General features: G+C 45.8%; 1 protein-coding gene across 1 annotated transcript; it reads right to left on the minus strand.

Moving 5' to 3' along the window:
* Positions 1–21,230: 21,230 nt before the first annotated feature.
* Positions 21,231–24,303, minus strand: LOC123144047 (glucose-6-phosphate 1-dehydrogenase, chloroplastic). Its single transcript, XM_044563058.1, has 8 exons — positions 23,955–24,303; positions 23,714–23,871; positions 23,536–23,630; positions 23,094–23,208; positions 22,722–22,933; positions 22,502–22,651; positions 22,279–22,399; positions 21,231–22,205 (listed from the first exon to the last, which is right to left on the minus strand). The coding sequence occupies exons 1-8, from the start codon at positions 24,139–24,141 to the stop codon at positions 21,519–21,521; spliced, it is 1,725 nt and encodes a 574-aa protein (XP_044418993.1). The 5' UTR covers positions 24,142–24,303; the 3' UTR covers positions 21,231–21,518.
* Positions 24,304–26,765: the final 2,462 nt, after the last annotated feature.

Raw genomic sequence — 26,765 nt, forward strand, 5'->3', positions numbered from 1 at the left:
GCTTCTGCTGCGAGGGCCGCAGTGTGTTCCTCCGTGCGAAGCGAGCGTTCTATGTTGCCATTGACTGTTATAACCCCGCGAGGTCCTGGCATTTTGAGCTTGAGGTATGCATAATGCGGTACCGCATTGAATCTGGCAAATGTGGTTCGCCCAAGCAGTGCGTGATAGCCACTGCGAAACGGGACGATATTGAAGATTAACTCCTCGCTTCGGAAGTTGTCCGGAGACCCGAAGACCACTTCCAGTGTGATTGAGCCCGTGCAATGGGCCTCTACACCTGGGATGACACCTTTAAAGGTGGTTTTAGTGGGTTTGATCCTCGGGGGGTCTATACCCATTTTGCGCACTGTATCCTGATAGAGCAGGTTCAGGCTGCTGCCGCCGTCCATAAGGACTCGAGTGAGGTGAAATCCGTCGATGATGGGGTCAAGGACCAGTGCGGCAGATCCGCCATGACGGATACTAGTGGGGTGGTCCCTGCGATCGAAGGTGATCGGACAAGAGGACCATGGGTTGAACTTTGGGGCGACTGGCTCCATCGCATAGACGTCCCTTAGTGCACGCTTCCGTTCCCTCTTGGGAATGTGGGTTGCGTATATCATGTTCACCGTTTTCACTTGTGGAGGGAACCTCTTCTGTCCTCCCGTGTTCGGCGGCCAAGGCTCTTCCTCGTCGTCGCTATGCAGCCCCTTGTCCTTGTTTTCGGCGTTCAACTTGCCAGCCTGCTTGAACACCCAGCATTCTCCGTTGGTGTGATTGGCTGGCTTATCGGGGGTGCCGTGAATTTGACACGAGCGATCGAGTATGCGGTCCAAACTGGACGGGCCCGGATTACTTCTTTTGAACGGCTTTTTCTGCTGACCGGATTTAGAGCCACTGAATCCGGCATTGACTGCCGTGTCTTCGGCGTTGTTGCCGTTGTTGCGGCGCTTGTGTCTGTTACGACGTGGTCTGCCGTTAGTATCCTTTGTATCTGAAGTGCCATGACTTCTTGATGTGTTGTTGCTGCGAGCCAGCCAGCTGTCTTCGCCCGCGCAAAAGCGGGTCATGAGCGTTGTGAGGGCTGCCATAGACTTCGGCTTCTCCTGGCCGAGGTGCCGGGCGAGCCACTCGTCACGGATGTTATGCTTAAATGCCGCTAAGGCCTCTGCATTCGGACAATCGACAATTTGGTTTTTCTTAGTTAGGAACCGGGTCCAGAATTGCCTGGCCGATTCCCCTGGCTGCTGAGTTACATGGCTCAAGTCATCAGCATCCGGTGGTCGCACATAAGTGCCCTGGAAGTTGTCAAGGAATGCATCTTCCAAATCCTCCCAACTGCCAATGGAGCCTGCTGGCAGGCTATTCAGCCGATGCTGAGCTGGTCCTTTGAGTTTTAGTGGGAGGTACTTGATGGCATGTAGATCATCACCGCGAGCCATGTGGATGTGGAGGAGGAAATCCTCGATCTATACCGCGGGATCTGTTGTACCATCATATGATTCAATGTTTACGGGTTTAAAACCCTCTGGGAATTTGTGATCCATTACTTCATCAGTGAAGCATAGGGGGTGTGCGACGCCTCTATGCCGGGCTATATCACGACGCAGTTCATACGAGTCTTGTCTGCTGTATTCGGCCCGGCCGGATTTGTTTTTAGTGTATCCGACGTGACGATCATCGTCACGCTTTGGGGCGCGACCCCGTGATCCGTAGATCGATCTTGCATGTTTTGCTTTGTTTTCCAATACGTCTCGCAGGTCCCGCGTGCTGCCCCGGGCCTTGGTATTTTTGTTTGAATGGCGGCGGGGTGCGGGCTGGACTTCGGGTTGATATGCCTCTCTGTCTCAGCCACGAGGTGGCCGGTCAGCCGCATCATACGCTGGTGATGTAGGTTTCAATGCTTCCTCCTCGAGTTGGGGTAGCAACCTGCGCTTTGGGTAACTCTTGGTTGGTCGCTCGAGTTCGTATTCCTCAGCTGCCAGGACTTCAGTCCATCTATCCGCTAGCAGATCTTGATCAGCTCGAAGCTGTTGTTGCTTTTTCTTCAGGCTGTTTGTTGTGGCTATAAGCCGGTGCTTGAAGCGCTCCTATTCGACGAGATCCTCAGGCACAACAAATTCTTCGTCGCCGAGGCTCACCTCGTCTTCGGAGAGAGGCATGTAATTGTCATCCTCTGATTCTCCGTTTGCTGCCTGTTCTGGAGGGCTAGCTTGTTCATCCTCCCGCTCCAGGTCTGGCTGGAGCGGATTATCGCCGTCTTCGGCACTATCCGGAGCGTTATTGTCTCTTGTGCCGGTATCGCTGCTTTTGCTATGGCGAGACTTAGAGCGACGCCGCTGACGTTGGTGCTTGGATTGCTTCTTGGAGGGATTATCCTCCGTTGTATTATCGCCATCCCCCTCTTTGGGGGTGTCCACCATGTATATGTCATATGATGAGGTGGCAGTCCAGTGCCCTGTGGGCGGTGGTTCCTGTTCGTCTCCTGCATCGTCGTCCATAGCGTCGATGTCTTCGGAGTCGAAATCGAGCATGTCGGTTAAATCGTCGACAGTGGCTACTAAGTGGGTGGTGGGTGGGGAGCGAATTTCTTCGTCGTCCGCATCCCATTCTAGCCGGACATAGTTCGGCCAAGGGTCTCCTGACAGGGAGAGAGACTTCAATGAGTTTAGCACGTCGCCGAAGGGCGAGTGCTGAAAGATATCCGCGGAAGTAAACTCCATGATTGGTGCCCAATCGGCTTCGATATGCACGGATGCAGGCGGCTCGGAGCCCATGGCCGGGGATGAATCCAATGGTTCGGCAACACGGGTCTCGTGGGAGGTGAAGTCAGTATTCGGCTCTATCACCACTGAGTGTGCGGCCTCCGTGGCGGGGTCCATCCACCCATCCTCAGATGGCGCATTTTGTTCCGGATCAAGGGCCGGAGTAGATGCAGGTGTGATCTCCCGAACACTGCCTGACAGCAGAGCTAAATCATGCTTGTCGTGATTGTGCGGCGCTCCTGACATGGGCTCGAATCCGTCGAAGATCAAGTCTCCGCGGATGTCGGCAGTATAGTTCAAGTTTCCAAACTTGACCTGATGGCCAGGGGCGTAGCTCTCGATCTGCTCTAGATGACCAAGCGAGTTGGCCCGCAGTACGAAGCCGCCGAATACGAAGATCTGTCCGGAGAGGAAAACCTCACCCTGGATCGCATCGTTGCCGATGATCGAAGGAGCCATCTAGCCTTATGGTGATGGTACAGTGGAACTCTAAATGAAAGCACCAATGTCGGTGTCAAAACTGGCGGATCTCGGGTAGGGGGTCCCGAACTGTGCGTCTAAGGCGGATGGTAACAGGAGGCGGGGGACACGATGTTTACCCAGGTTCGGGCCCTCTCGATGGAGGTAATACCCTACTTCCTGCTTGATTGATCTTGATGATATGAGTATTACAAGAGTTGATCTACCACGAGATCGTAGAGGCTAAACCCTAGAAGCTAGCCTATGGTATGATTGTTGTTGTCCTATGGACTAAACCATCCGGTTTATATAGACACCGGAGGGGGCTAGGGTTACACAGAGTCGGTTACAAGGGAGGAGATCTACATATCCGTATTGCCAAGCTTGCCTTCCACGCCAAGGAGAGTCCCATCCGGACACGGGACGAAGTCTTCAATCTTGTATCTTCATAGTCCAACAGTCCGACCAAAGGATATAGTCCGGCTGTCCAAGGACCCCCTAATCCAGGACTCCCTCAAGGAGCCTTATGGTTGTCGCTTTATTGTATGAAATGCAATCGCCATGTAATTGCTTTACTTTATCACTAAGCGGTAGCGATAGTCGTGGAAGCAATAGTTGGCGAGACGACAACGATGCTACGATGGAGATCAAGGTGTCAAACCGGTGACGATGGAGATCATGACGGTGCTTTGGAGATGGAGATCAAAGGCACAAGATGATGATGGCCATATCATGTCACATATTTTGATTGCATGTGATGTTTATCCTTTATGCATCTTATTTTTCTTAGTACGATGGTAGCATTATAAGATGATTCCTCACTAGATTTCAAGGTATAAGTGTTCTCCCTGAGTATGCACCGTTGCTACAGTTCGTCGTGCCGAGACACCACGTGATGATCGGGTGTGATAAGCTCTACATTCACATACAACGGGTGCAAGCCAGCTTTGCACGTGCAGAATACTCGGGTTAAACTTGATGAGCCTAGCATATGCAGATATGGCCTCAGAACACTGAGACCGAAAGGTCGAACGTGAATCATATAGTAGATATGATCAACATAGTGATGTTCACCATTGAAAACTACTCCATCTCACGTGATGATCGGACATGGTTTAGTTGATATGGATCACATGATCATTTAGATGACTAGAGGGATATCTATCTAAGTGGGAGTTCTTAAGTAATATGATTAATTGAACTTAAATTTATCATGAACTTAGTCCTGATAGTATTTGCATATCTATGTTGTAGATCAATAGCTCGCGTATAGCTTCTTCGTTTTTATTTATGTTCCTAGAGAAGACTAAGTTGAAATATGATAGTAGCAATGATGCAGACTAGGTCCGTGATATGAGGATTATCCTCATTGCCGCACAGAAGAGTTATGTCCTTGATGCACCGCTAGGTGACAGAACTATTGTAGGAGCAGATGCAGAAGTTATGAATGTTTGACAAGCTCGGTATGATGACTACTTGATTGTTTAGTGCACCATGCTTTACGGCTTAGAACTGGGACTTCAAAAATGTTTTGAACACCAAGGAGCATATAAGATGTTCCAAGAGCTGAAATTGGTATTTCAGACTCATGCCCGAGTCGAGAGGTATGAGACCTCTAACAAGTATTTTGCCTACAAGATGGAGGAGAATAGCTCAACCAATGAGCATGTGCTCAGAATGTATGAGTACTACAATCGGTTGAATCAAGTGGGAGTTAATCTTCCAGATAAGATAGTGATTGACAGAGTTCTCTAGTCACTATCACCAAGTTACTGGAACTTCATGATGAACTATAATATGCAGAGATGACGAAAAACGATTCCCGAGCTCCTCGCGATGCTGAAATCGGCGAAGGTAGAAATCAAGAGAAGCATCAAGTGTTGATGGTTGACAAGACCACTAGTTTCAAGTAAAAGGGCAAGGGAAAGAAAGGGAACTTCAAGAAGAATGGCAAGCAAGTTGCCACTCCCATGAAGAAGCCCAAAGCTAGACCCAAGCCTGAAACTGAGTGCTTCTACTGCAAAGGAAATGGTCATTGGAAGCGGAACTGCCCCAGATACTTGGCGGATAAGAAGGATGGCAAAGTGAACAAAAGTATATATGATATACATGTTATTGATGTGTACTTTACTAGTGTTCATAGTAGCCCCTGGGTATTTGATACTGGTTCAGTTGCTATGATTAGTAACTCGAAACAGGAGTTACAAAATGAACAGAGACTAGTTGAGGGCGAGGTGACGATGTGTGTTGGAAGTGATTCCAAGGTTGATAAGATCACCATCGCATCTACCTTCGGGATTAGTATTGGACCTAAATAAATGTTATTTGGTGTTTTCGTTGAGCATGAATATGATTGGATCATGTTTATTGTGATACGGTTATTCATTTAAGTCAAGAATAAATTTTTGTTCTGTTTACATGAATAAAACCTTCTATGGTCTTACATCCAATATAAATGTTTTACTGAATCTCAATCGCAGTGATACACATATGCATAATACTGATGCCAAAAGATGCAAAGTTAATAATGATAGTGCAACATATTTGTGGCACTGCCGTTTAGGTCATATTGGTGAAAAGCGCATGAAGAAACTCCATGCCGATGGGCTTTTGGAATCACTTGATTATGAATTACTTGATGCTTGCAAACCATGCCTCATGGGCAAGATGATTAAGACTCTGTTCTCCGGAACAATGGAGCGAGCCAATGACTTATTGGAAATAATACATACCGATGTATGCGGTCCAATGAGTGTTGTGGCTCGCGGCAGGTATCGTTATTTTTCTAACCTTCACATATGATTTGAGCAGATATGAGTATATCTACTTAATGAAACACTAGTCTGAAACATTTGCAAAGTTCAAAGAATTTTAGAGTGAAGTGGAGAATCATCGTAACAAGAAAATAAAGTTTCTACAATCTGATCGCAGAGGCGAATATTTGAGTTACGAGTTTGGCCTTCATTTAAAACAATGTGGAATAGTTTCACAACTCATGCCACCTGGAATACCACGGCGTAATGGTGTGTCCGAACATCGTAACCGTACTTTATTAGATATGGTGCAATCTATGATGTCTCTTATTGATTTACCACTATCATTTTGGGGTTATGCATTAGAGACAGCTGCATTCACGTTAAATAGGGCACCATCTAAATCCGTTGAAACGACACCGTATGAACTGTGGTTTGGCAAGAAACCTAAGTTGTTGTTTCTTAAAGTTTGGGGTTGCGATGCTTGTGTGAAAAAGCTTCAGCCTGATAAGCTCAAGCCCAAATCGGAGAATTGTGTCTTCATAGGATACCCAAAGGAAACTGTTGGGTACATCTTCTATCACAGATCTGAAGGCAAGATATTCATTGCTAAGAATGGATCCTTTCTAGAGAAGGAGTTTCTCTCGAAAGAAGTGAGTGGGAGGAAAGTAGAACTTGATGAGGTAGTTGTACCTTCTCTCGAGTTGGAGAGTAGTTTATCACAGAAATCAGTTCCAGTGATGCCTACACCAATTAGTGAGGAAGTTAATGATGATGATCAAGAAACTTCAGATCAAGTTACTACCGAACCTCGTAGGTCAACCAGAGTACGTTCCGCACCAGAGTGGTACGGTAATCCTATTCTGGAAGTCATGTTACTAGAACATGACGAACCTGCAAACTATGAGGAAGCGATGATGAGCCCAGATTCCGCAAAATGGCTCGAGGCCATGAAATCTGAGATGGGATCCATGTATGTGAACAAAGTATGGACTTTGGTGGACTTGCCCGACAATCGGCAAGCTATTGAGAATAAATGGATCTTCAAGAGGAAGACAGACGCTGATGATAGTGTTACTATCTTCAAAAGCTCGAATTGTCGCAAAGGGTTTTCGACAAGTTCAAGGTGTTGACTACGATGAAATTTTCTCACTCGTAGCGGTGCTTAAGTCTGTCCGAATCATGTTAGCAATTGCAGCATTTTATGATTATGAAATTTGGCAAATGGATGTCAAAACTGCATTTCTTAATGGATATCTTAAAGAAGAGTTGTATATGATGCAACTAGAAGGTTTTGTCGATCCTAAAGGTGCTAACAAAGTGTGCAAGCTCCAGCGATCCATCTATGGACTGGTGCAAGCATCTCGGAGTTGGAATATACGCTTTGATAAGTTGATCAAAGCATATAGTTTTATACAGACTTGTGGTGAAGCCTGTATTTACAAGAAAGTGAGTGGGAGCACTACAACCTTTCTGATAAGTATATGTGAATGACATATTGTTGATCAAAAATGATGTATAATTTTCTGGAAAGCATAAATGAGTGTTTGAAAGGATTTTTTCAAAGAAAGGCCTCGGTGAAGCTACTTACATATTGCGCATCAAGATCTATAGAGATAGATCAAGACGCTTGATAAGATTTTTCAGTGAGTACATACCTTGACAAGATTTTTGAAGTAGTTCAAAATAAAACAGTCAAAGAAGGAGTTCTTTCCTGTATTGCAAGGTGTAAAGTTGAGTATGACTCAAAACACGACCACGGCAGAAAATAGAAAGAGAATGAAAGTCATTCCCTATGCCTCGGCCATAGGTTCTATAAAGTATGCTATGTTGTGTACCAGACCTATTGTGTGCCTTGCTATGATTTTGGCAAGGGGGTACGATAGTGATCCAGGAGTGGATCACTGGACAGCGGTCAAAATTATCCTTAGTTACCTAAGAGGACTAAGGAAATATTTCTCGGTTATGGAGGTAATAAAGAGTTCGTCATAAAGAGTTACATCGATGAAAGCTTTTACACCGATCCGGATGACTCTGAGTCTCAATCTGGATACATATTGTAAGTGGGAGCAATTAGCTAGAGTAGCTCCATGCAGAGCATTGTAGACATAGATTGCAAAATACATACGGCTCTGAATGTGACAGACACGTTGACTAAACTTCTCTCACAAGCAAAACATGATCACACCTTAGTACTCTTTGGGTGTGAATCACATAGCGATGTGAACTAGATTATTGACTCTAGTAAACCCTTTGGGTATTAGTCACATGGCGATGTGAACTAATCACATAAAGATATGCACTATTGGTGTTAAATCACATGACGATGTGAACTAGATTATTGACTCTAGTGCAAGTGTGAGACTGAAGGAAATATGCCCTAGAGGCAATAATAAAGTTGTTATTTATATTTCCTTATATCATGATGAATGTTTATTATTCATGCTAGAATTGTATTAACCGGAAACTTAGTACATGTGTGAATACATAGACAAAACAGAATGTCCCTAGTATGCCTCTACTTGACTAGCTCGTTAATCGAAGATGGTTAAGTTTCCTAACCATAGACATGTGTTGTCATTTGATGAACGGGATCACATCATTAGAGAATGATGTGATGGACAAGACCCGTCCGTTAGCTTAGCATGTTGATTGTTCAGTTTTATTGCTATTGCTTTCTTCATGACTTATACATATTCCTCTGACTATGAGATTATGCAACTCCCGAATATCGGAGGAACACCTTGTGTGCTATCAAACATCACAACATAACTGGGTGATTATAAAGATGCTCTACAGGTGTATCCGAAGGTGTTCGTTGGGTTGGCATAGATCGAGATTAGGATTTGTCACTCCGAGTATCGGAGAGGTATCTCTGTCCCTCTCGGTAATGCACATCACTATAAGCCTTGCAAGCAATGTGACTAATGAGTTAGTTACGGGATGATGCATTACGGAACGAGTAAATTACTTGCCGGTAACGAGATTGAACTAGGTATGATGATACCGATGATCGAATCTCGGGCAAGTAACATACCGATGACAAAGGGAATAACGTATGTTGTTATGCGGTTTGACCGATAAAGATCTTCGTAGAATATGTAGGAGCCAATATGAGCATCCAGGTTCCGCTATTGGTTATTGACCAGAGACGTGTCTCGGTCATGTCTACATAGTTCTCGAACCCGTAGGATCCGCACGCTTAACGTTCGATGACGATTTGTATTATGAGTTATGTGTTTTGATGACCGAAGTTTGTTCGGAGTCCCGGATGAGATCATGGACATGACGAGGAGTCTCGAAATGGTTGAGAGCTAATGATTCATATATTGGAAGGCTATATTCCGACATCGGAATGGTTCTGAGTGATTCGGGTATTTTTCGGAGTACCAGAGAGTTACGGGAATTCGTCGGGGGAAGTTAATGGGCCTTATTGGGCTTTAGTGGAGAGAGGGAAGAAGGGCCACAAGGTGGCGCGCGCCTCTTTCCTGCCCAAACCAAATTGGACAAGGGGTGGGGGCGCGACCCCCCCCCCTTTCCTTCTCCCTCTCCCTCCTTTCCTTCTTTCCCACTCCGAAAAGGAAAGGGAATCCTACTAGGACTTGGGAGTGCTAGTAGGAGTCCCTACACTTGGCGCGCCCCTAGGAGGGCCGGCCTCTCTCCCTCCCTCCTTTATATACATGGGCAGGGGGCACCCCAAAGGCACTCCAAGATTTGTCTTAGCTGTGTGCGGTGCCCCCCTCCACAGTTACACACCTCGGTCATATCGTCGTAGTGCTTAGGTGAAGCCCTGCGCCGGTAACTTCATCATCATCGTCGCCACACCGCCGTGCTGACGGAACTCTCCCTCATCCTCAACTGGATCAAGAGCTCGAGGGACGTCATCATGTTGAACGTGTGCTGAACACGGAGGTGCCGTACGTTCGGTACTTGGATCGGTTGGATCGTGAAGACATTCGACTACATCAACCGCGTTACTAAACGCTTCCGCTTTCGGTCTACGAGGGTACATGGACACACTCTCCTGTCTCGTTGCTATGCATCTCCTAAATAGATCTTGCATGATCATAGGTAAATTTTTTGAAATATTGCGTTCCCGATCAAGGCGTATCATGTCGCAACCCCAAACTTTAAGAAACGACATCTTAGGTTTCTTGCCAAACCACAGTTCATACGGTGTCGTCTCAACGGATTTAGACGGTACCCTATTTAACGTGAATGCAGTTGTCTCTAATACATAACCCCAAAACGATAGTGGTAAATCGGTAAGAGACATCATAGATCACACCATATCTAATAAAGTACAGTTACGACGTTTGGACACACCATTACGCTGTGGTGTTCCAGGTGGCGTGAGTTGTGAAACTATTCCACATTGTTTTAAATGAAGGCCAAACTCGTAACTCAAATATTTGTCTCCGTGATCAGATCATAGAAACTTTATTTTCTTGTTACGATGATTCTTTACTTCACTTTGAAATTCTTTGAACTTTTCAAATGTTTCAGACTTGTGTTTCATCAAGTAGATATACCCATATCTGCTCAAATCATCTGTGAAGGTCAGAAAATAACGATACCCGCCGCGAGCTTCAACACTCATCGGACCGCATACATCGTTATGTATTATTTCCAACAAGTCATTAGCTTGCTCCATTGTTCCGGAGAACGAAGTTTTAGTCATCTTGCCCATGAGGCATGGTTCGCAAGTATCAAATGATTCCAAAAATCCATCCGCATGGAGTTTCTTCATGCGCTTCACACCAATATGACCTAAACGATAGTGCCACTAATATGTTGCACTATTATTATCAAATTTGAATCTTTTGGCATCAATATTATGAATATGTGTATTACTACGATCGAGATTCAATAAACCATTGACATTGGGTGTACGACCATAGAAGGTTTTATTCATGTAAACAGAACAACAATTATTCTTTGACTTAAATGAATAACCGTATCGCAATAAACATGATCCAATCATATTTATTCTCAACGCAAACACCAAATAACATTTAGGTCCAACACTAATCCCGAAGGTAGAGGGAGTGTGCGATGTTGATCATATCAACCTTGGAATCAATTCCAACACTCATCGTCACCTCTCCCTTAACTAGTCTCTGTTTATTCTGCAACTCCTGTTTTGAGTTACTAATCTTAGCAACTGAACCGGTATTAAATACTCAGGGGTTACTATGAACACTAGTAAAGTACACATAAATAACATGTATATCAAATATACTTTTGTTCACTTTGCCATCCTTCTTATCCACCAAATATTTGGGGTAGTTCCGGTTCCAGTGACCATTCCCTTTGCAGTAGAAGCAATCAGTTTCAGGCTTAGGTCTAGCTTTGGGCTTCTTCACGGGAGTAACAACTTGCTTGTCATTCTTCTTGAAGTTCCCTTTCTTTTCCTTTGCCCTTTTTCTTGAAACTAGTGGTCTTGTTAACCATCAACACTTGATGCTCTTTCTTGATTTCTACCTTCACCGATTTCAGCATTGCGAAGAGCTCGAGAATCTTTTTCCGTTATCCCCTGCACATTATAGTTCATCACGAAGTTCTAGTAGCTTGGTGATAGTGACTAGAGAACTCTGTCAATCACTATCTTATCTGGAAGATTAACTCCCACTTGATTCAAGTGATTCTAGTGCCCAGACATTCTGAGTACATGCTCACTATCTGAGCTATTCTCCTCCATCTTGTAGGCAAAGTACTTGTCAAAGGTCTCATACCTTTCGACATGGGCATGAGTCTGAAAATATCAATTTCAGCTCTTGGAACATCTCATATGCTCCATGGCATTCAAAACGTTTTTGAAGTCCTAGTTCTAAGACGTAAAGCAGGGTGCACTAAACTATTAAGTAGTTATCATATCGAGCTTGCCAAACGTTCATAACGTCTGCATCTGCTCCTGCAATAGGTCTGTTCACCTAGCCGTGTATCAAGGACATAATTCTTTCTGTGCAGCAATGAGGATAATCCTCAGATCACGGACCCAGTCCGCATCATTGCTACTATCATCTTTCAGCTTAGTTTTCTCTAGGAACATATCAAAAACATAGGGGAGCTACAACGCAAGCTATTGACCTACAACATAGATATGCAAATACTATCAGGACTAAGTTCATGATAAATTAAGTTCAATTAATCAAATTACTTAAGAACTCCCACTTAGATAGACATCCCTCAAGTCATCTAAATGACACGTGATCCAAATCAACTAAACCATGTCCGATCATCACGTGAGATGCAGTAGTCGTCAATGGTGAACATCTCTATGTTGATCATATCTACTATATGATTCATGTTCGACCTTTCGGTCTCTAGTGTTCCGAGGCCATGTCTATACATGCCAGCCTCGTCAAGTTTAACCCGAGTATTCCGCATGTGCAAAACTGTCTTGCACTCGTTGTATTTGAACGTAGAGTCTATCACACCCGATCATCACGTGGTGTCTCAACACGACGAACTGTCGCAACGGTGCATACTCAGGGAGAACACTTATACCTTGAAATTTAGTGAAGGGATCATCTTATAATGCTACCGCCGTACTAAGCAAAATAAGATGCATAAAAGATAAACATCACATTCAATCAAAATACGTGACATGATATGGCCATCATCATATTGTGCTTTTGATCTTCATCTCCAAAGCATCGTCATGATCTCCATCGTCACCGGCTCGACACCTTGATCTCCATCGTTACGTCGTGGTTGTCTCACCAACTATTGCTTCTACAACTATCGTTAATGCATAGTGATAAAGTAAAGCAATTACATGGCGTTTGCATTTCATACAATAAAGAGACAACCATAAGGCTCCTGCCGGTTGCCGATAACTTTTACAAAACATGATCATCTCATACAATAACGCATATCACATCATGTCTTGACCATATCACATCACAACATGCAATGCAAAAACATGTTAGACGTCCTCTACTTTGTTGTTGCAAGTTTTACGTGGCTGCTACGGGCTTCTAGGAAGAACCGTTCTTACCTACGCATCAAAACCACAACAGTGTTTCGTCAAGTTTGTTGTTTTAACCTTCTTCAAGGACCGGCCGCAGCCAAATTCGATTCAACTAAAGTAGGAGAAATAGATACCCGCCAGCCACCTTTATGCAAAACTAGTTGCATGTCTGTCGGTAGAACCGGTCTCATGAACGTGGTCATGTAAGGTTGGTCCGGGCCGCTTCATCCAACAATACCGCCGAATCAAAATAAGACATTGGTGGTAAGCAGTATGACTATCACCGCCCACAACTCTTTGTGTTCTACTCGTGCATATCATCTACGCATAAACCTGGCTCTGATACCACTGTTGGGAAACGTAGCATGAAATTTCAAAAAAAAATCCTACGCCCATGCAAGATCTATCTAGGAGATGCATAGCAACGAGGGGGAAGAGTGTGTCCACGTACGCTCGTAGACCGAAAGCGGAAGCGTTTGACAACGCGGTCGATGTAGTCGAACTTCTTCTACCTCCGACCGATCAAGTACCGAACGTACGGCACCTTCGAGTTTTGCACACGTTCAGCGTGATGACGTCCCTTGCCTTCTTGATCCAGCAAGGTGTCGAGGAAGTAGATGAGTTCCGTCAGCACAACGGCATGGTGACGGTGATGGTGAAGTGATCCGCGCAGGGCTTCGCCTAAGCACTACGAAGATATGACCGAAGGCGTAAACTGTGGAGGGGACGCCGCACACGTCTAACGATTGTTGTTCTATGTGCTAGGGGCGCCCCCCCACATATATATATAGGTGGTGGGGAGAGAGGAGGCAGCCAAGGAGGCGCCCCAGTAGGCTGAATCCTACTTGGGGCCTTCCTATGGCCGGCGCCCCCCTTTCCTTATCTGCCGGAGGGGGAAGGAAAGAGAGGGGAGATGGAAGGAAGGGGGAATCATATTCCCTCTTTTTACTTTCCCTTCCCTTCTTTCCTTCTCCTTCTTGGCCGGCCCATATGGTGGGCGCACCAGCCCCTTGTGGCTGGTGTGTTTCCCCTTTTGGCCCATAAGGCCCATATCTTTTGTCGGGGGTGTCCGGTGACCCGATATGTACCCGGTACCCTCCGGAACACTTCCAGTGTCCGAATACCATCGTCATATTCTACGAAGATCTTTATCAATCGAACCATTATGACAACATACGTTATTCACTTTGTCATCGGTATGTTACTTGCCCGAGATTCGATTGTCGGTATCCACATACCTTGTTCAATCTCGTTACCGGCAAGTCTCTTTACTCGTTCCGTAATACATCATCCTGCAACTAATTCATTAGTTACTTTGCTTGCAAGGCTTCTTACGATGTGCATTACCGAGAGGGACAGAGATACCTCTCCGATACTCGGAGTGACAAATCCTAATCTCGATCTATGCCAACCCAACAAACACCTTCGGAGAAACCTATAGAGCATCTTTATAATCACCCAGTTATGTTGTGACATTTGATAGCCCACAAGGTATTCCACCGGTATCCGGGAGTTGCATAATCTCATAGTCGAAGGAATATGTATTTGACATGAAGAAAGCAATAGCAATAAAACTGTATGATCAATATGCTAAGCTAACAGATGGGTCTTGTCCATCACATCATTCTCCTAATGATGTGATCTCGTTCATCAAATGACAACACATGTCTATGGTTGGGAAGCTTAACCATCTTTGATTAACGAGCTAGTCTAGTAGAGGCTTACTAGGGACACGGTGTTTTGTCTATGTATCCACACATGTATCAAGTTTCCAGTTAATACAATTCTAGCATGAATAATAAAAAATTATCATGATATAAGGAAATATAAAATAACAACTTTATTATTGCCTCTAGGGCATATTTCCTTCACATATTGCATCTGTGTTTTTACAACAGAGCTCTGTTTCATGTACTTTCTGTACATATTTCCTTTTGTGTCGTTCCCAGCAATTCCATGCCTTGCCAGAGATCCAATAATATTCTTCTAATTCTGGCTTAGTTGTTTCCTCGACTTCTATCTGACGAGCGCGTGATGGATCCGAGGAAGTTTCAGATGCAGAGTTAGCTTTGGAAGGAAGTTTTGTTGCACACTGTTTACATGCTGGTGGTACTATTGGTGCCAACTGGACAGAAGAAACTTAGCATTTTTTGGGCTTTATTCATCCATCAATGCCTAACAAAAAGGCTTAGAAAACATAAAATAAATTACCCTTTTTAAGCTCAGTTGAAGAAAAATCAAAATCTGAAAAAGATAATAGTATTTCTGAAGGTATTTTTTTTGGAGATATGCAGCAATATCCATTTATATTTGTATGTTGAAAACAAGTAAATATATTAATCAGAAGTATCAGGTAGAGAATTTTTCTAAAGTAATCAGTTCGAAGAATTTTTCTTAGGGAAATGAATTGGAAGTTTATTCTTCAGTATAACATTCGCCTTCACAATCCTCCTGTAGGTAATGGTTCTCGGCTCCCTCATTCGTTCCTGTATGAAGTATTGGGGAGCTTAGGGCAGGGGAGGTACATTTTGTGCTTTGTCCTGCGTGCCCTGACACCTCATAAGGAATTGGGAGTCCAAAGAGTATTGGTCAAACACAATGGATTCATGTTTACTAGCTGGTAACTTCGAATTTTGACAATGATGACATGTTTAATTTGCAGGGCTTGGAAAATTCTTGCGGAAATTCTTGATTGGTGCTTAGAAAGTGGTTGTTGAAATTCGTAAGTTAGTTTGTGACACGTTTAATTTGGCTATTTCCTCTCCTACTTGATTTACCTTCCTAAGACAGTGTTTGAAGGATATCTTTGCAAAGTCTACAATCAGTTGTTTGCACTCTGTGATAGTTGCTATCTCGGGGCCTAATAGTCCTCAATCTGGTTGATAAAATCAACGGCAAAGGAACAAACGGACTCAACTTCCACATTGGTACAGCCGATATGGCCCGCCAAGTACAGCCTGTTTCTTATTGCCATTAGCTCAGCTGAATCCACATCACGGATATTGGGCATAAACCTGTTGGAAATATGCCCTAGAGGCAATAATAAAATAGTTATTATTATATTTCCTTGTTCATGATAATTGTCTATTGTTCATGCTATAATTGTATTAATCGGAAACCGTAATACATGTGTGAATACATAGACCACAACATGTCCCTAGTGAGCCTCTAGTTGACTAGCTTGTTGATCAATAGATGGTTGTGGTTTCCTGACCATGGACATTGGATGTCGTTGATAACGAGATCACATCATTAGGAGAATGATGTGATGGACAAGACCCAATCCTAAGCATAACACAAGATCGCGTAGTTCGTTTGCTAGAGCGATTGTGCAACTCCCGGATACCGTAGGAATGCTTTGGGTGTATCAAACGTCACAACGTAACTGGGTGGTTATAAAGGTGCACTACAGGTATCTCCGAAAGTGTCTGTTGGGTTGGCACAAATCGAGACTGGGATTTGTCACTCCGTATGACGGAGAGGTATCTCTGGGCCCACTCGGTAATGCATCATCATAATGAGCTCAATGTGACTAAGGAGTTAGCCACGGGATCATGTGTTATGGAACGAGTAAAGAGACTTGCCGGTAACGAGATTGAACAAGGTATAGAGATACCGACGATCGAATCTCGGGCAAGTAACATACCGATGGACAAAGGGAATTGTATACGGGATTGATTGAATCCCCGACATCGTGGTTCATCCAATGAGATCATTGTGGAACATATGGGAGCCAATATGGGTATCAAGATCCCGCTATTGGTTATTGGCCGGAGAGGCATCTCGGTCATGTCTGCATCTCGGTCATGGTCTACACACTTAAGATTCGGTGACGCTGGAGTTGTAATGGGAATTGTATGTGGTTACCGAAAGATGTTCGGAGTCTCGGATGATATCCCGGACGTCACGAGGAGTTCTGGAATAGTCCAGAGGTAAAGATTTATATATGGGAAGTCCTATTTTGGCCATCGGAAAATGTTCGGGATTTTTCGGTATTGTACCGGGAAGGTTCTAGAAGGTTCCGGAGTGGGGCCACCTGCATGGGGGGACCCACATGAACGTGGGTAGTGGGGGCAAGGCCCCACACCCCTGGTTAAGACGCACCAAGATCCCCCCTTAGAAGGAATAAGATCATATCCCGAAGGGATAAGATCAAGATCCCTAAAAAGGGGGGATAACAATCGGTGGGGAAGGGAAAGGATGGGATTTCTTTCCTCCAACCTTTTCCAACGCCCGAATGGACTTGGAGGGCAAGAAACCAGCCCCCTCCACCCCTATATATAGTGGGGAGGTGCATGGGAGCTGCACCCTTTGCCCCTGGTGCAGCCCTTCCCCTCCAACTCCTCCTCCTCCTCCGTTGAGCATAGCGAAGCTCTGCCAGAGAACCATGAGCTCCGCCGCCATGACGTCGTGCTGCCGGAGTTCTCCCTCAACTTCTGCTCCCCCTTGCTGGATCAAGAAGGAGGAGACGTCCCCGGGTTGTACGTGTGTTGAACGCGGAGGCGCCGTCCGTTCGGCGCTTGGATCGGATCTTCCGCGATTTGAATCACCGCGAGTACGACTCCATCAACCGCGTTCTTGTAACGCTTCCGCTTAGCGATCTTCAAGGGTATGAAGATGCACTCCCTCTCTCTCGTTGCTAGCTTCTCCTAGATTGATCTTGGTGACACGTAGGAAATTTTTGAATTATTACTACGTTCCCCAACAAAACCAACTTGCTGCTGCTATAAAATCACCCCGGTCATCACGAGCCACAACACCACGGGCACCTGAGAGTGTTTCATACTGAAAGGAGGCATCAATGTTTATCTTCATCCCATGACTTGGCTTTTTCCACGTATGATCACTCTTCCTAATTCGACCTTTGGGTATGATTGGTCTTAGGTAATTCGTCACCGAAACCCTGATAGATAGTGTAGTTTTCTCAGGCGTCTGGACTTGAACCCCCTTCGCAATTTGGCTTTGTTGATAATGGATATGGACATGGTGGTAGTAAGGTTCATAAAGATGGCTCCAATGATGGATTCCCCCTCTGGCAGCACACTGGAATAGGACTCCATATTGGATCTCCCCGGAACAGGAACTTGCTGCAGTGAAAAAAAAATCACGAAAAAAAGGTACGAAGGGTCTCGGAAGATATGTGATTTATAGGCGAAAGATGAGCGAAAGGCGATGGAGAGGGGTGCCAAGCGGGCCCACCAGGCCCTGGGTGGCCCCGGCACCTTATAGTGCTTTCTAGAACTTTCTCCTTACGAAAAAATCATCAAAAATCCCAAAGGTAATTTGAGGTCCGGGGATATCCATTTTCTGTAAAACTAAAAATATGCACAAAACAGCAACCGGCTTTGGCACCGAATTAATGATTTTTCCTTATCGATGTATGGTGTGTTTGTTTATTAGAGATGATAGAGCACACAAGTAGTGGTTCTTCTATTTCATACTTCTTAGACTTTCATCGTTATCGATCCTTTGCATTTTCAACTTGAAAACTCAGGCTTGTGGTAATGAACTTGTAGGTTGCATCGCCGATGCCGTCGACGGTGGGCATGCATGTTATATTCGCAGCGGTTGAGCACATTGCATATATCGTCCTAAGTTGACTTGGTTGTGAACTTCGAACTTTTGCTTGGTGTGAACTTGAAACTTGTTGGATATGTATGCATGCTTTTGGTTGCGAACTTGGTGGAGATGTATGCATGTGTGAACTTGGAACTATATATGGTTGTGAAATTGGAACTATATATGCTTATGAACTATATATTGCATCTTTCATCCTATGTATGCCTGCTTGGTTTCATATGGTTGTACGGTCCTATATATATGGTTGTGAACTTGCTGGACCTGTTGGATATAGATGTATGCATTTTGTTACTTGAATTGTGGGGTTGTTCGAACAAGCAACCAAAAAATGCAATATGGGCAAACCAAGTACAACACTCGTCTTACAACCTATACACCGGGTGCACTTGGAAAACACTTGGCTTTCATACCACGTGGCAGGCCCTAGGAGCTCTCGGGACCAAATAGCACTACCCAATTTGTCTGTAAGCCGAGTGTATTTAGTAAAGCACTCACTTACGCGTACATCAAGTATTAAACATAATCATAACTTACATACATGTCGTGTATTTACCAAACAACGCTCGGCTTACAACAGATACGTGACTGCACTTACCTACAATCCAAGAAGCCGACGAGGGTCTCGGCTTACGTATACACCGTGGGTGCCCTAAGGTACTCGGCTTAGTGCATCGTTAGCCCCGATCAAACGCATGAAACTGCAAAATAACCGTTGGTTTACAATTTTAGACGGAAAAAGTGACCTAAATAGAACCCGTAAATGACTCTGACCTGTAATTTTTTCAAGAGGCGCGGAAAACATCCCCACCAAACATGTAAAAATAAGGATTTCGAAGCCAACCCAAAGGTGCCTGTATATGCGAAAGACAACTGTCATCAAAACCTTCATGGCTCGCTCCCGTCCGCCCGTCCCGGCTCCCGGCCCGGCCGTCCGACCCGGCCGCCGCGCCCGCGCCTCTTCCGACGGAGGAGCTAGCTTGCTGCTCGCTCGAATCGATTCGGCGGATGGAGGAGCTAGCTAGCGAATTCGGCGGACGGAGGAGCTAGCTAGCTATCTAGCTCCTGGATTGATTCGAGCATGGTATTTGGTCACTTCGAGCTAGCTGGACGCCGGCGGCTTCTTATTTGGCCGCTTCGTGCACTGTTCGTCGGTTTTATAGGAGTGAGCTAGCTGATCGTGGACACGGACGAGAGGAAGAAGACGTGGGAAGAAAATATAAGCGAATATTTGGTTTTACAGTTTAAATTTGAGGGGTATGTTTGGCCGCAGCTCAAACCGACCCTTAAAACACGTTTTTCGCGAACTGAAAATCGCGTTTTTAATTCCGTGATTTAAGGGGTCTGCTAAAGATGCTCTTATATGGGACACATGACGATCCCGGGTTGGAAAATTAATGAGTGGTACGCTCGGCTTACCAAGGTGCCTGTGACACCTCTGTTAGCGTCAGCCGGCCGTTATGCCACTTTATGTCACTAAGAGCATCTCCAACAGTGGTTGTAAAAAACACGCGTGGGGTAAAAGTGGGTTTTAGCGCGAGCGAAAAAGCGGTCGGGCGCGCGCTAGTTTTGGCGCGTGGCATTCGGTGTGCTTTATAAATTCAGCGCCCGCCACGTGCCCTCCCACCGACCTCCACCTCGCCACGCGCCCTCTGCCGCTCTCTCCCCGCTCTTTCTGGCCTCACCACCAGGGAGTTTCGGGCTATCACAGCGTCCGCGCACGCCCCTCCGGCGTCTTCTTCGTCGAGATCCGGTCCGCCGAGATGCGCCTCGGCCTCGGCACTTTCGACACCGCCCACGAGGCCGCCCGTGCATACGACGTGGCGGCGTGGCGCCTCCGGCGGCCTCGTAGGGACATGAACTTCCCCGACGTGCCGACGCAAGAGCGGGTGCAGGAGCTCGTGCCTCCCCCGCGGCTTATCACCGACGAGGATCGTCGCGACAACCGGAGGCGGGAGCGCCGTCTCGGCCTCGCCGAGATGGGCGAGGAAGTCATAGCGGCGTGGCGCCAACGCTTCCGCAGGACGTCATCAACGAGCACGGGTTCTACACGCAAAGGAGGGTGGAAAGGGAGGAGAGGAGGGCGGAGCGAGCCGCCTATCGCGAGGACATGCGTACGCGGAAAGCGGTCGCTCAATTCAACATCGAGCTAGGAGCAGCGTCGACCTGGGACTCCAACGACGATCGGTATCTTGACGCCTTCATTGAGACGTTGGAGGAGGACATCACCGAGACGGAGTCGGAGTCGGAGGACGACGAGGAGTAGTTGAACTATCTTTTTTTTATCTATCTATGCTATGAACTATCTATGTATCGTTTTTATCTATTTATGTATCTTTTTATTTATGAATCTATGCCTATCTATTATCTATGTTATCTATTTATGTATCTTTTTATTTATGAATCTATGCCTATCTATTATCTATGAGTATTGAGTCGTAGTTGAATGTGTATCGAGTCGGAGTACAAGGAGAAGACGACGAGTAGTAAAAAGTATAGCGCGTCTGCTGGAGGCGGCGCACTCGTGCGATATTTTGCAGCGATCGCTGGAGTCAGCACTCTGCGACGCACAAAAACTGTCTATTCCAATACTGTAAACGTTTTTTTAGCACGCCGTGCATTGCGCCACTGTTTTGATCTCGGCTTATAGTTAAGTCGAGTGCCTGTGAATAGGATCTCGACTTACAGCGTATAAGCTAAGCTAGCCGAGAAGTGTAAAGCTGTGCAACACCCGACTTATAGTAAGCTGAGGTTAAACTGACCTCGAGTATTTTCCATATCCGGCATTATTTGATTTTGCGGTGTGTGGCAGATTTTGTATCTTGCATAAGTAAGGAAAATGCAAGTACGATTAGGCAGAAGACAAAACGATTGCAATATGAGCTTCTCCTGTTCCTCACGGCTTGATTGAGTCTGAGGAGTCTGAGTAAAATTGGCTGTCACTTGATGGCAGTCGTAAACTCGTAATCAAGCCAACCGGCGCCTTAGCAGATAGGCAGAGCTTGCTAGCTAGAAGGATCCGTCGCTGCTGATGTCCCCCCACCTGACGTTGTAGTTGGCGGCGAGGTAGTGCGCGCCGACGGGGCCCCGGCTGCCGTACGGGTAGAGCTCCGGCGCCACCCTCTTCTCCTCCAGCTCCCTGAGCACGGGCGTGAAGATGGCCCAGGCCGCGTCGAGCTCGTCGCTCCGGATGAAGAGCCGGCGCTCCCCCTCCATGGCGTCCAGGAGGAGCCGCTCGTACGCGTCCGGTATCTCCCGCTGGTACCGCTCCGAGTAGAAGAGGTTGAGGTTGCTGCTGTCGAGCCTCATCCCGAGCCCGGGCACCTTGTTGTTGATCTTGAGGTAGATGGCCTCGTCGGGCTGCACCCGGAGCACCAGCTCGTTGGTGGCCATGTCCAGGTCCGTGCCCACGTTCCCCCGGTAGAGGTTCCCGGGCACGCGCCGGAACTGCACCCTGATCTCCGCGCGCCGCGTGTGCAGCGCCTTGCCGGCCTTCATCAGGAACGGCACCCCGTCCCACCGCGCGTTGTCGATGAAGAGCGCCGCCGCCGCGAAGGTCGGGGTCACGCTGTCGTTGGGCACCGTCGGGTCGTCCACGTACGCCGGGAACGACTTCCCGCCCCGCGTGTGCCCCTTGTACTGCCCCACCACCACGTCCTCCAGCTTCAGCTTCCTCATCGATCGCAACACTTTCACCTGAAGAAGCATAACAGACAATTTCACCAGGCTTTTCGTCTGACCGATCATACTGCTCTGCTACGCATGCTACCTTCTCGTTGCGAATGTCCTCGGCGGCGAGGCTGACCGGAGTCTCCATGGCGAACAGGGCCAGTATCTGCAGCAAGTGGTTCTGCATGATGTCCCGGATGATGCCGTAGTTGTCGAAGTAGCTGCAATGCAACCCAACAAGGAAGCCATTATCTACCTGATGAATCCACTGGCCAATGAATGAAGATTCTTATAAAGATTGGACTGGATGACGGAGCGCAGACCCGCCTCGACCCTCGGTGCCGAAGTCTTCGGAGAATATGAGCTGCACATTCCGAATGTAGTCCCTCGACCAGAGTGGCTGGAACACAAGGTTGGAGAAACGGAGGACCGACAGGTTTTCCACCAGCTCCTTGCCCAGATAATGGTCAATCCTGTCACATTCCGCTGTCAAATCCTAAGAAATAGGGCGAGTCGCTGAAACACTCTGCATTTATGTGTTACCTGAAGATTTGCTCCTCCTCTAAATACATCTTCAGGGATCGGGTAAGCTCCCCCGAGGACTCAGAATCGCGGCCAAATGGCTTCTCCACTATAAACCTCGTCCAGCCACTCCCACTCGGCAATGACGCGGTACGGCTGGCAGATCTTACCACGTCCACGAATATATTTGGTGGGATAGACAAGTAGAACAGCCTGTTTGGTAGCTTCCCAGCCTGATTGATGACAAACATTTAGCTTCAACTCCTTTTTTCTACGCAATATTTGCCATGAATTCTGCAGTGCGATTACTTGGTATCTCTTTTCTTTGGGAATAATTACTTGGTATCTCATAGTAAAGGGCTAGAAAAACATGTACTATGAATTCGGGGTTACCTCTTTTTCTGTAAGCTTTCTATCCAATTCGTGAAATCCCTCCTCTGAGTTGTACTGTCCGGACTGATAGAAGCATCTCTTCAGAAATTTATCCATCTTCTCACTGCAGTTCGCCCTGTCCATTCGAATATGACGTGTTACACTCTGAATATGGGCCCAGAGATTCAGAACACATTCTACGACAGGACAAAAAATTTGAGCTGACCTTTGTTTTATGGATAAACTTTTAGACGTAATACAAAATCAAACATATATATGAGGATACATTGTGCCATGCCATTGTACATACTACAATTTTCGTTGCCAAATTTGGCTCATGAATCAGACAACTAAAGCTGATTGACACCCAATGCAAGGGGCAAACTCAGATAGTTACAAGTAAAACCAACACAGACGACTCAGCATAGCATAGGGACCAAGCATGAGGATTTATAAGCAGTACCTCTGATCAATCCGGCAGGTTAGGGTCATGCTAATTATGTTCCTGAGCTCTTCATCGCTCATTTTGCTACGAGCATAACCAAAGATTGTAAAATGCTGCATTGACAGAGGTTAACTAAAACAAATGACTAGCATGGCTCCAAAAAACCCAAACAGAACCACACAAAGCTAACTGAAACCTCGGGGAGCCAGTCCTCGTAGAACAAGGCGAAGAGAGCCGGGAAGATCTTCTTCTTGGCGAGATCCCCGGAGGCTCCGACGACCGTGATGCTGACGGTGTGCTCTCCCTGCTCCGGCGCCGGGCCTCCAGCTCCAGACGGCTTAGCATCTAGCACCCCTGCAACAACCACTTCTCGGTACAATATTCTTGCACAAGCTGCAGCGAGTTCAGACAGCCGTGCTGGGTGCACGTCCGAGTACCATCGCTGAAGGAGGCCCCGATCTGCGGGTGCCCGTTTGAAGACTTCGCCCTGAGGAGGCACCTTCTTCCTGCAGCATGGACCCTCTGAGGTGGGCAATGGCGGTGCGGTTTGGCGCTTGAATTGGACGGGTGGACAGAGGAGAAGGCGGCTGGATGGAGATGGAAGCGTAAGTCGATGGCGGCCATTGGGTCAGGAAGGAAACAAGAATAGTTGGGAGTGTCGAACTATCAATCCATCTGAATCTGATGTGGAGAAATTGATTTGGATGCTTGGCTCTGACGATTGGGGCTTCGATGTTCTTGATAATTGCTTCCTGACAGTTGGGCTGGGAGATTGGGGGCAGTGGTCCAAGCACATGTGGTCACAAATAATTCCTTCAAATACTCCAAAAGATAGTAATTGCTCCGAGATATTTCTTTCCTCTTTGTTTATTATCATTTTCATCCCATTGGTTTGCCAACATATATTTTTTATAAAAGGCGATTTTTATTGACTTCAAATGTAGCATAGAGGATACAAATCATGATGAGTAAGAAAATAAAAAACCGACATACCGTCAACATAAAAGTCATATGACCGCACTATGCATGTGTTAAAAGGTGGTGGTGGACTAATCCAGAGATTATACTGTCATCCACGTTAGGTAAAAACCTTCATGATCACCTGCTCTAGACGCGTACACACCGCCTTAAAAAACGATCGTCACTCTGTTCAGTATAGCATAGACCACGTACGAAGAAAGTACGTGTAGCAAACAATAACCTGCAAAGTAAAAATAACTTTTGTCATTAGAAAAAATCATTTCTACGTAGTCAAAGCGATCATAACGGGCATACGCTCTCACCCACCTCTTTGGTATACCGGTCAACCAATGATCAAAAAATATTGGCAACACTTGTGGGCGAATACAAATTAGACGTTACTTGGATGATTGAACATGTAGAACGTGCAAAATTGCACTGAAAGAAGGGGGTGTTTGATTGTCTCATCCTGAGTACAAAAGCTACACTTCTTGCTTCCTTGTCAATTGCGACGGGCGAGGTTGTCCTTGGTTAGTACAACTTCCTTTCGAAGATACCACATGAAGATTTCAACTTTTAGTGGAATCTTTGACTTCTAAATTTTCTTATTACTATCCACCGGAACCTCGGAATGCGTGAACGTCCGGTACATAGAGTCAACCGTGAAGGACCCAGATATAGTGAGATTCCAGCGAAACACATCTGTCCATGTGTCGGGTTAATCGACTCCAATCGGGATAGAAGATTTTACCTTGACATAAGACGGGGCCAATCACATTCCGCCTGAGAGAAATATTTGGAGGAGATGAACTGAGCACATGTCCAATAGTACCATTCTTATCGCGGATAATGTGGTAAAAAGGGGATATTGTTCTCGGGGAATCGTGGGCAATGCGGTATAAAGCGGGATATTGTTCTTGGAGACTGGCATTGCCAAGCCAATTGTCCTCCCAGAAACGAATCTCTGACCCATCTTTTATTATGAAGGGCCCAAGCGGAAAAGATATTTCTTTGCCGCCATTAGTCCAACCCAAAAATGTGAGTCTCCAGGTTTTCAATAGGCCCGAGACACCGCTTTTTGGCCTAGATATATACTTTGTGCACAGCAGGGTTTGCAGACGCCAACCTCAGTAAGTAGTCTGAATACCCATTTACCAAGTAAAGCATCATTCTTGACATAAAGGTCATGAATGCTAATGTCACCTTGGTCTTTTGGCCTACAAACCTCCATTTCGCAAACCTGTTCTTTTTCTTTTCACTGTCTCCTTGCCAAAAAAAAGATGGATCTGAAATAATCGAGCCTCTGCAAGATCCCTTTTGGGAGTTGAAAAAGACATATAGAGAACCATATTTGTAAGAACAGAATTAATCAAGACCAGCCGTCCTCCAACAAATAGCAATTTGCCTTTCCAACTGCTCAACCGTTTCTCCAAGCATTTCTCTACATCTTTCCACCGCGCCTTAGTGAGACGTTGATAATGAATCAGAATTCCCAAATATTTAATTGGGAAAGGGCCTTGCGCACAACCTAACAAGTCAGCATAATCAGCGGCCGCCACACTAACTTCTTCAAAGCAGAACAATTCACTTTTATGGAAATTAATTTTGAGGCCCGACATCTGCTCAAATGTTGAAGCAATAGTTTCAAGTTTCGAGCCTTGTCCAAGTCATGTTCCATAAAAATAATCATATCATCGGTATATTGCAGAATAGAGAGGTCGCCATCCACAAGGTGTGGCACTACTTCTGCAATATGACCATCCCGCTTCGTGTGATAAATTAGAATAGACAACATATCTGCAACGGTGTTAAATAAAATTAAAGGCATGGGGTCACCCTGACGTAATCCTTTTTTTTGTCTGAAAGTAATGGCACACGTCATCATTGACTTTTACAGCCACACTACCTCTAGTAACAAAACTTTGGATCCATTGGGGCCATTTATCTAAGAATCCTTTCGTTCTTAAGGGTTGTTGAAGAAACGACCATTTGACCTTTTCGTAGCCTTTTCAAAGTCAATCTTGAAAACTACTCCACTCATGTTTTTTATGCATCCCATGAATAGTCTCATGTAGGATTGCTACTCCATCGAGTACATTTCTTCCTTTCATGAAAGTTGTTTGAGATGGTCGTACGACATGGTCAGCCACCGTGTTGAGCCTATTAGTAGCCACTTTGGTGAAAATCTTGAAGCTGACATTGAGGAGACATATTGGTTTCTATTGCTGGATCCGCCCATCCTCCTTAATTTTTGGCAACAAAACTATCTCACCAAAGTTCAGCCTGGA

The sequence above is a fragment of the Triticum aestivum genome, chromosome 6D (assembly GCF_018294505.1).
Source record: "Triticum aestivum cultivar Chinese Spring chromosome 6D, IWGSC CS RefSeq v2.1, whole genome shotgun sequence".
Lineage (NCBI taxonomy): Eukaryota > Viridiplantae > Streptophyta > Magnoliopsida > Poales > Poaceae > Triticum > Triticum aestivum.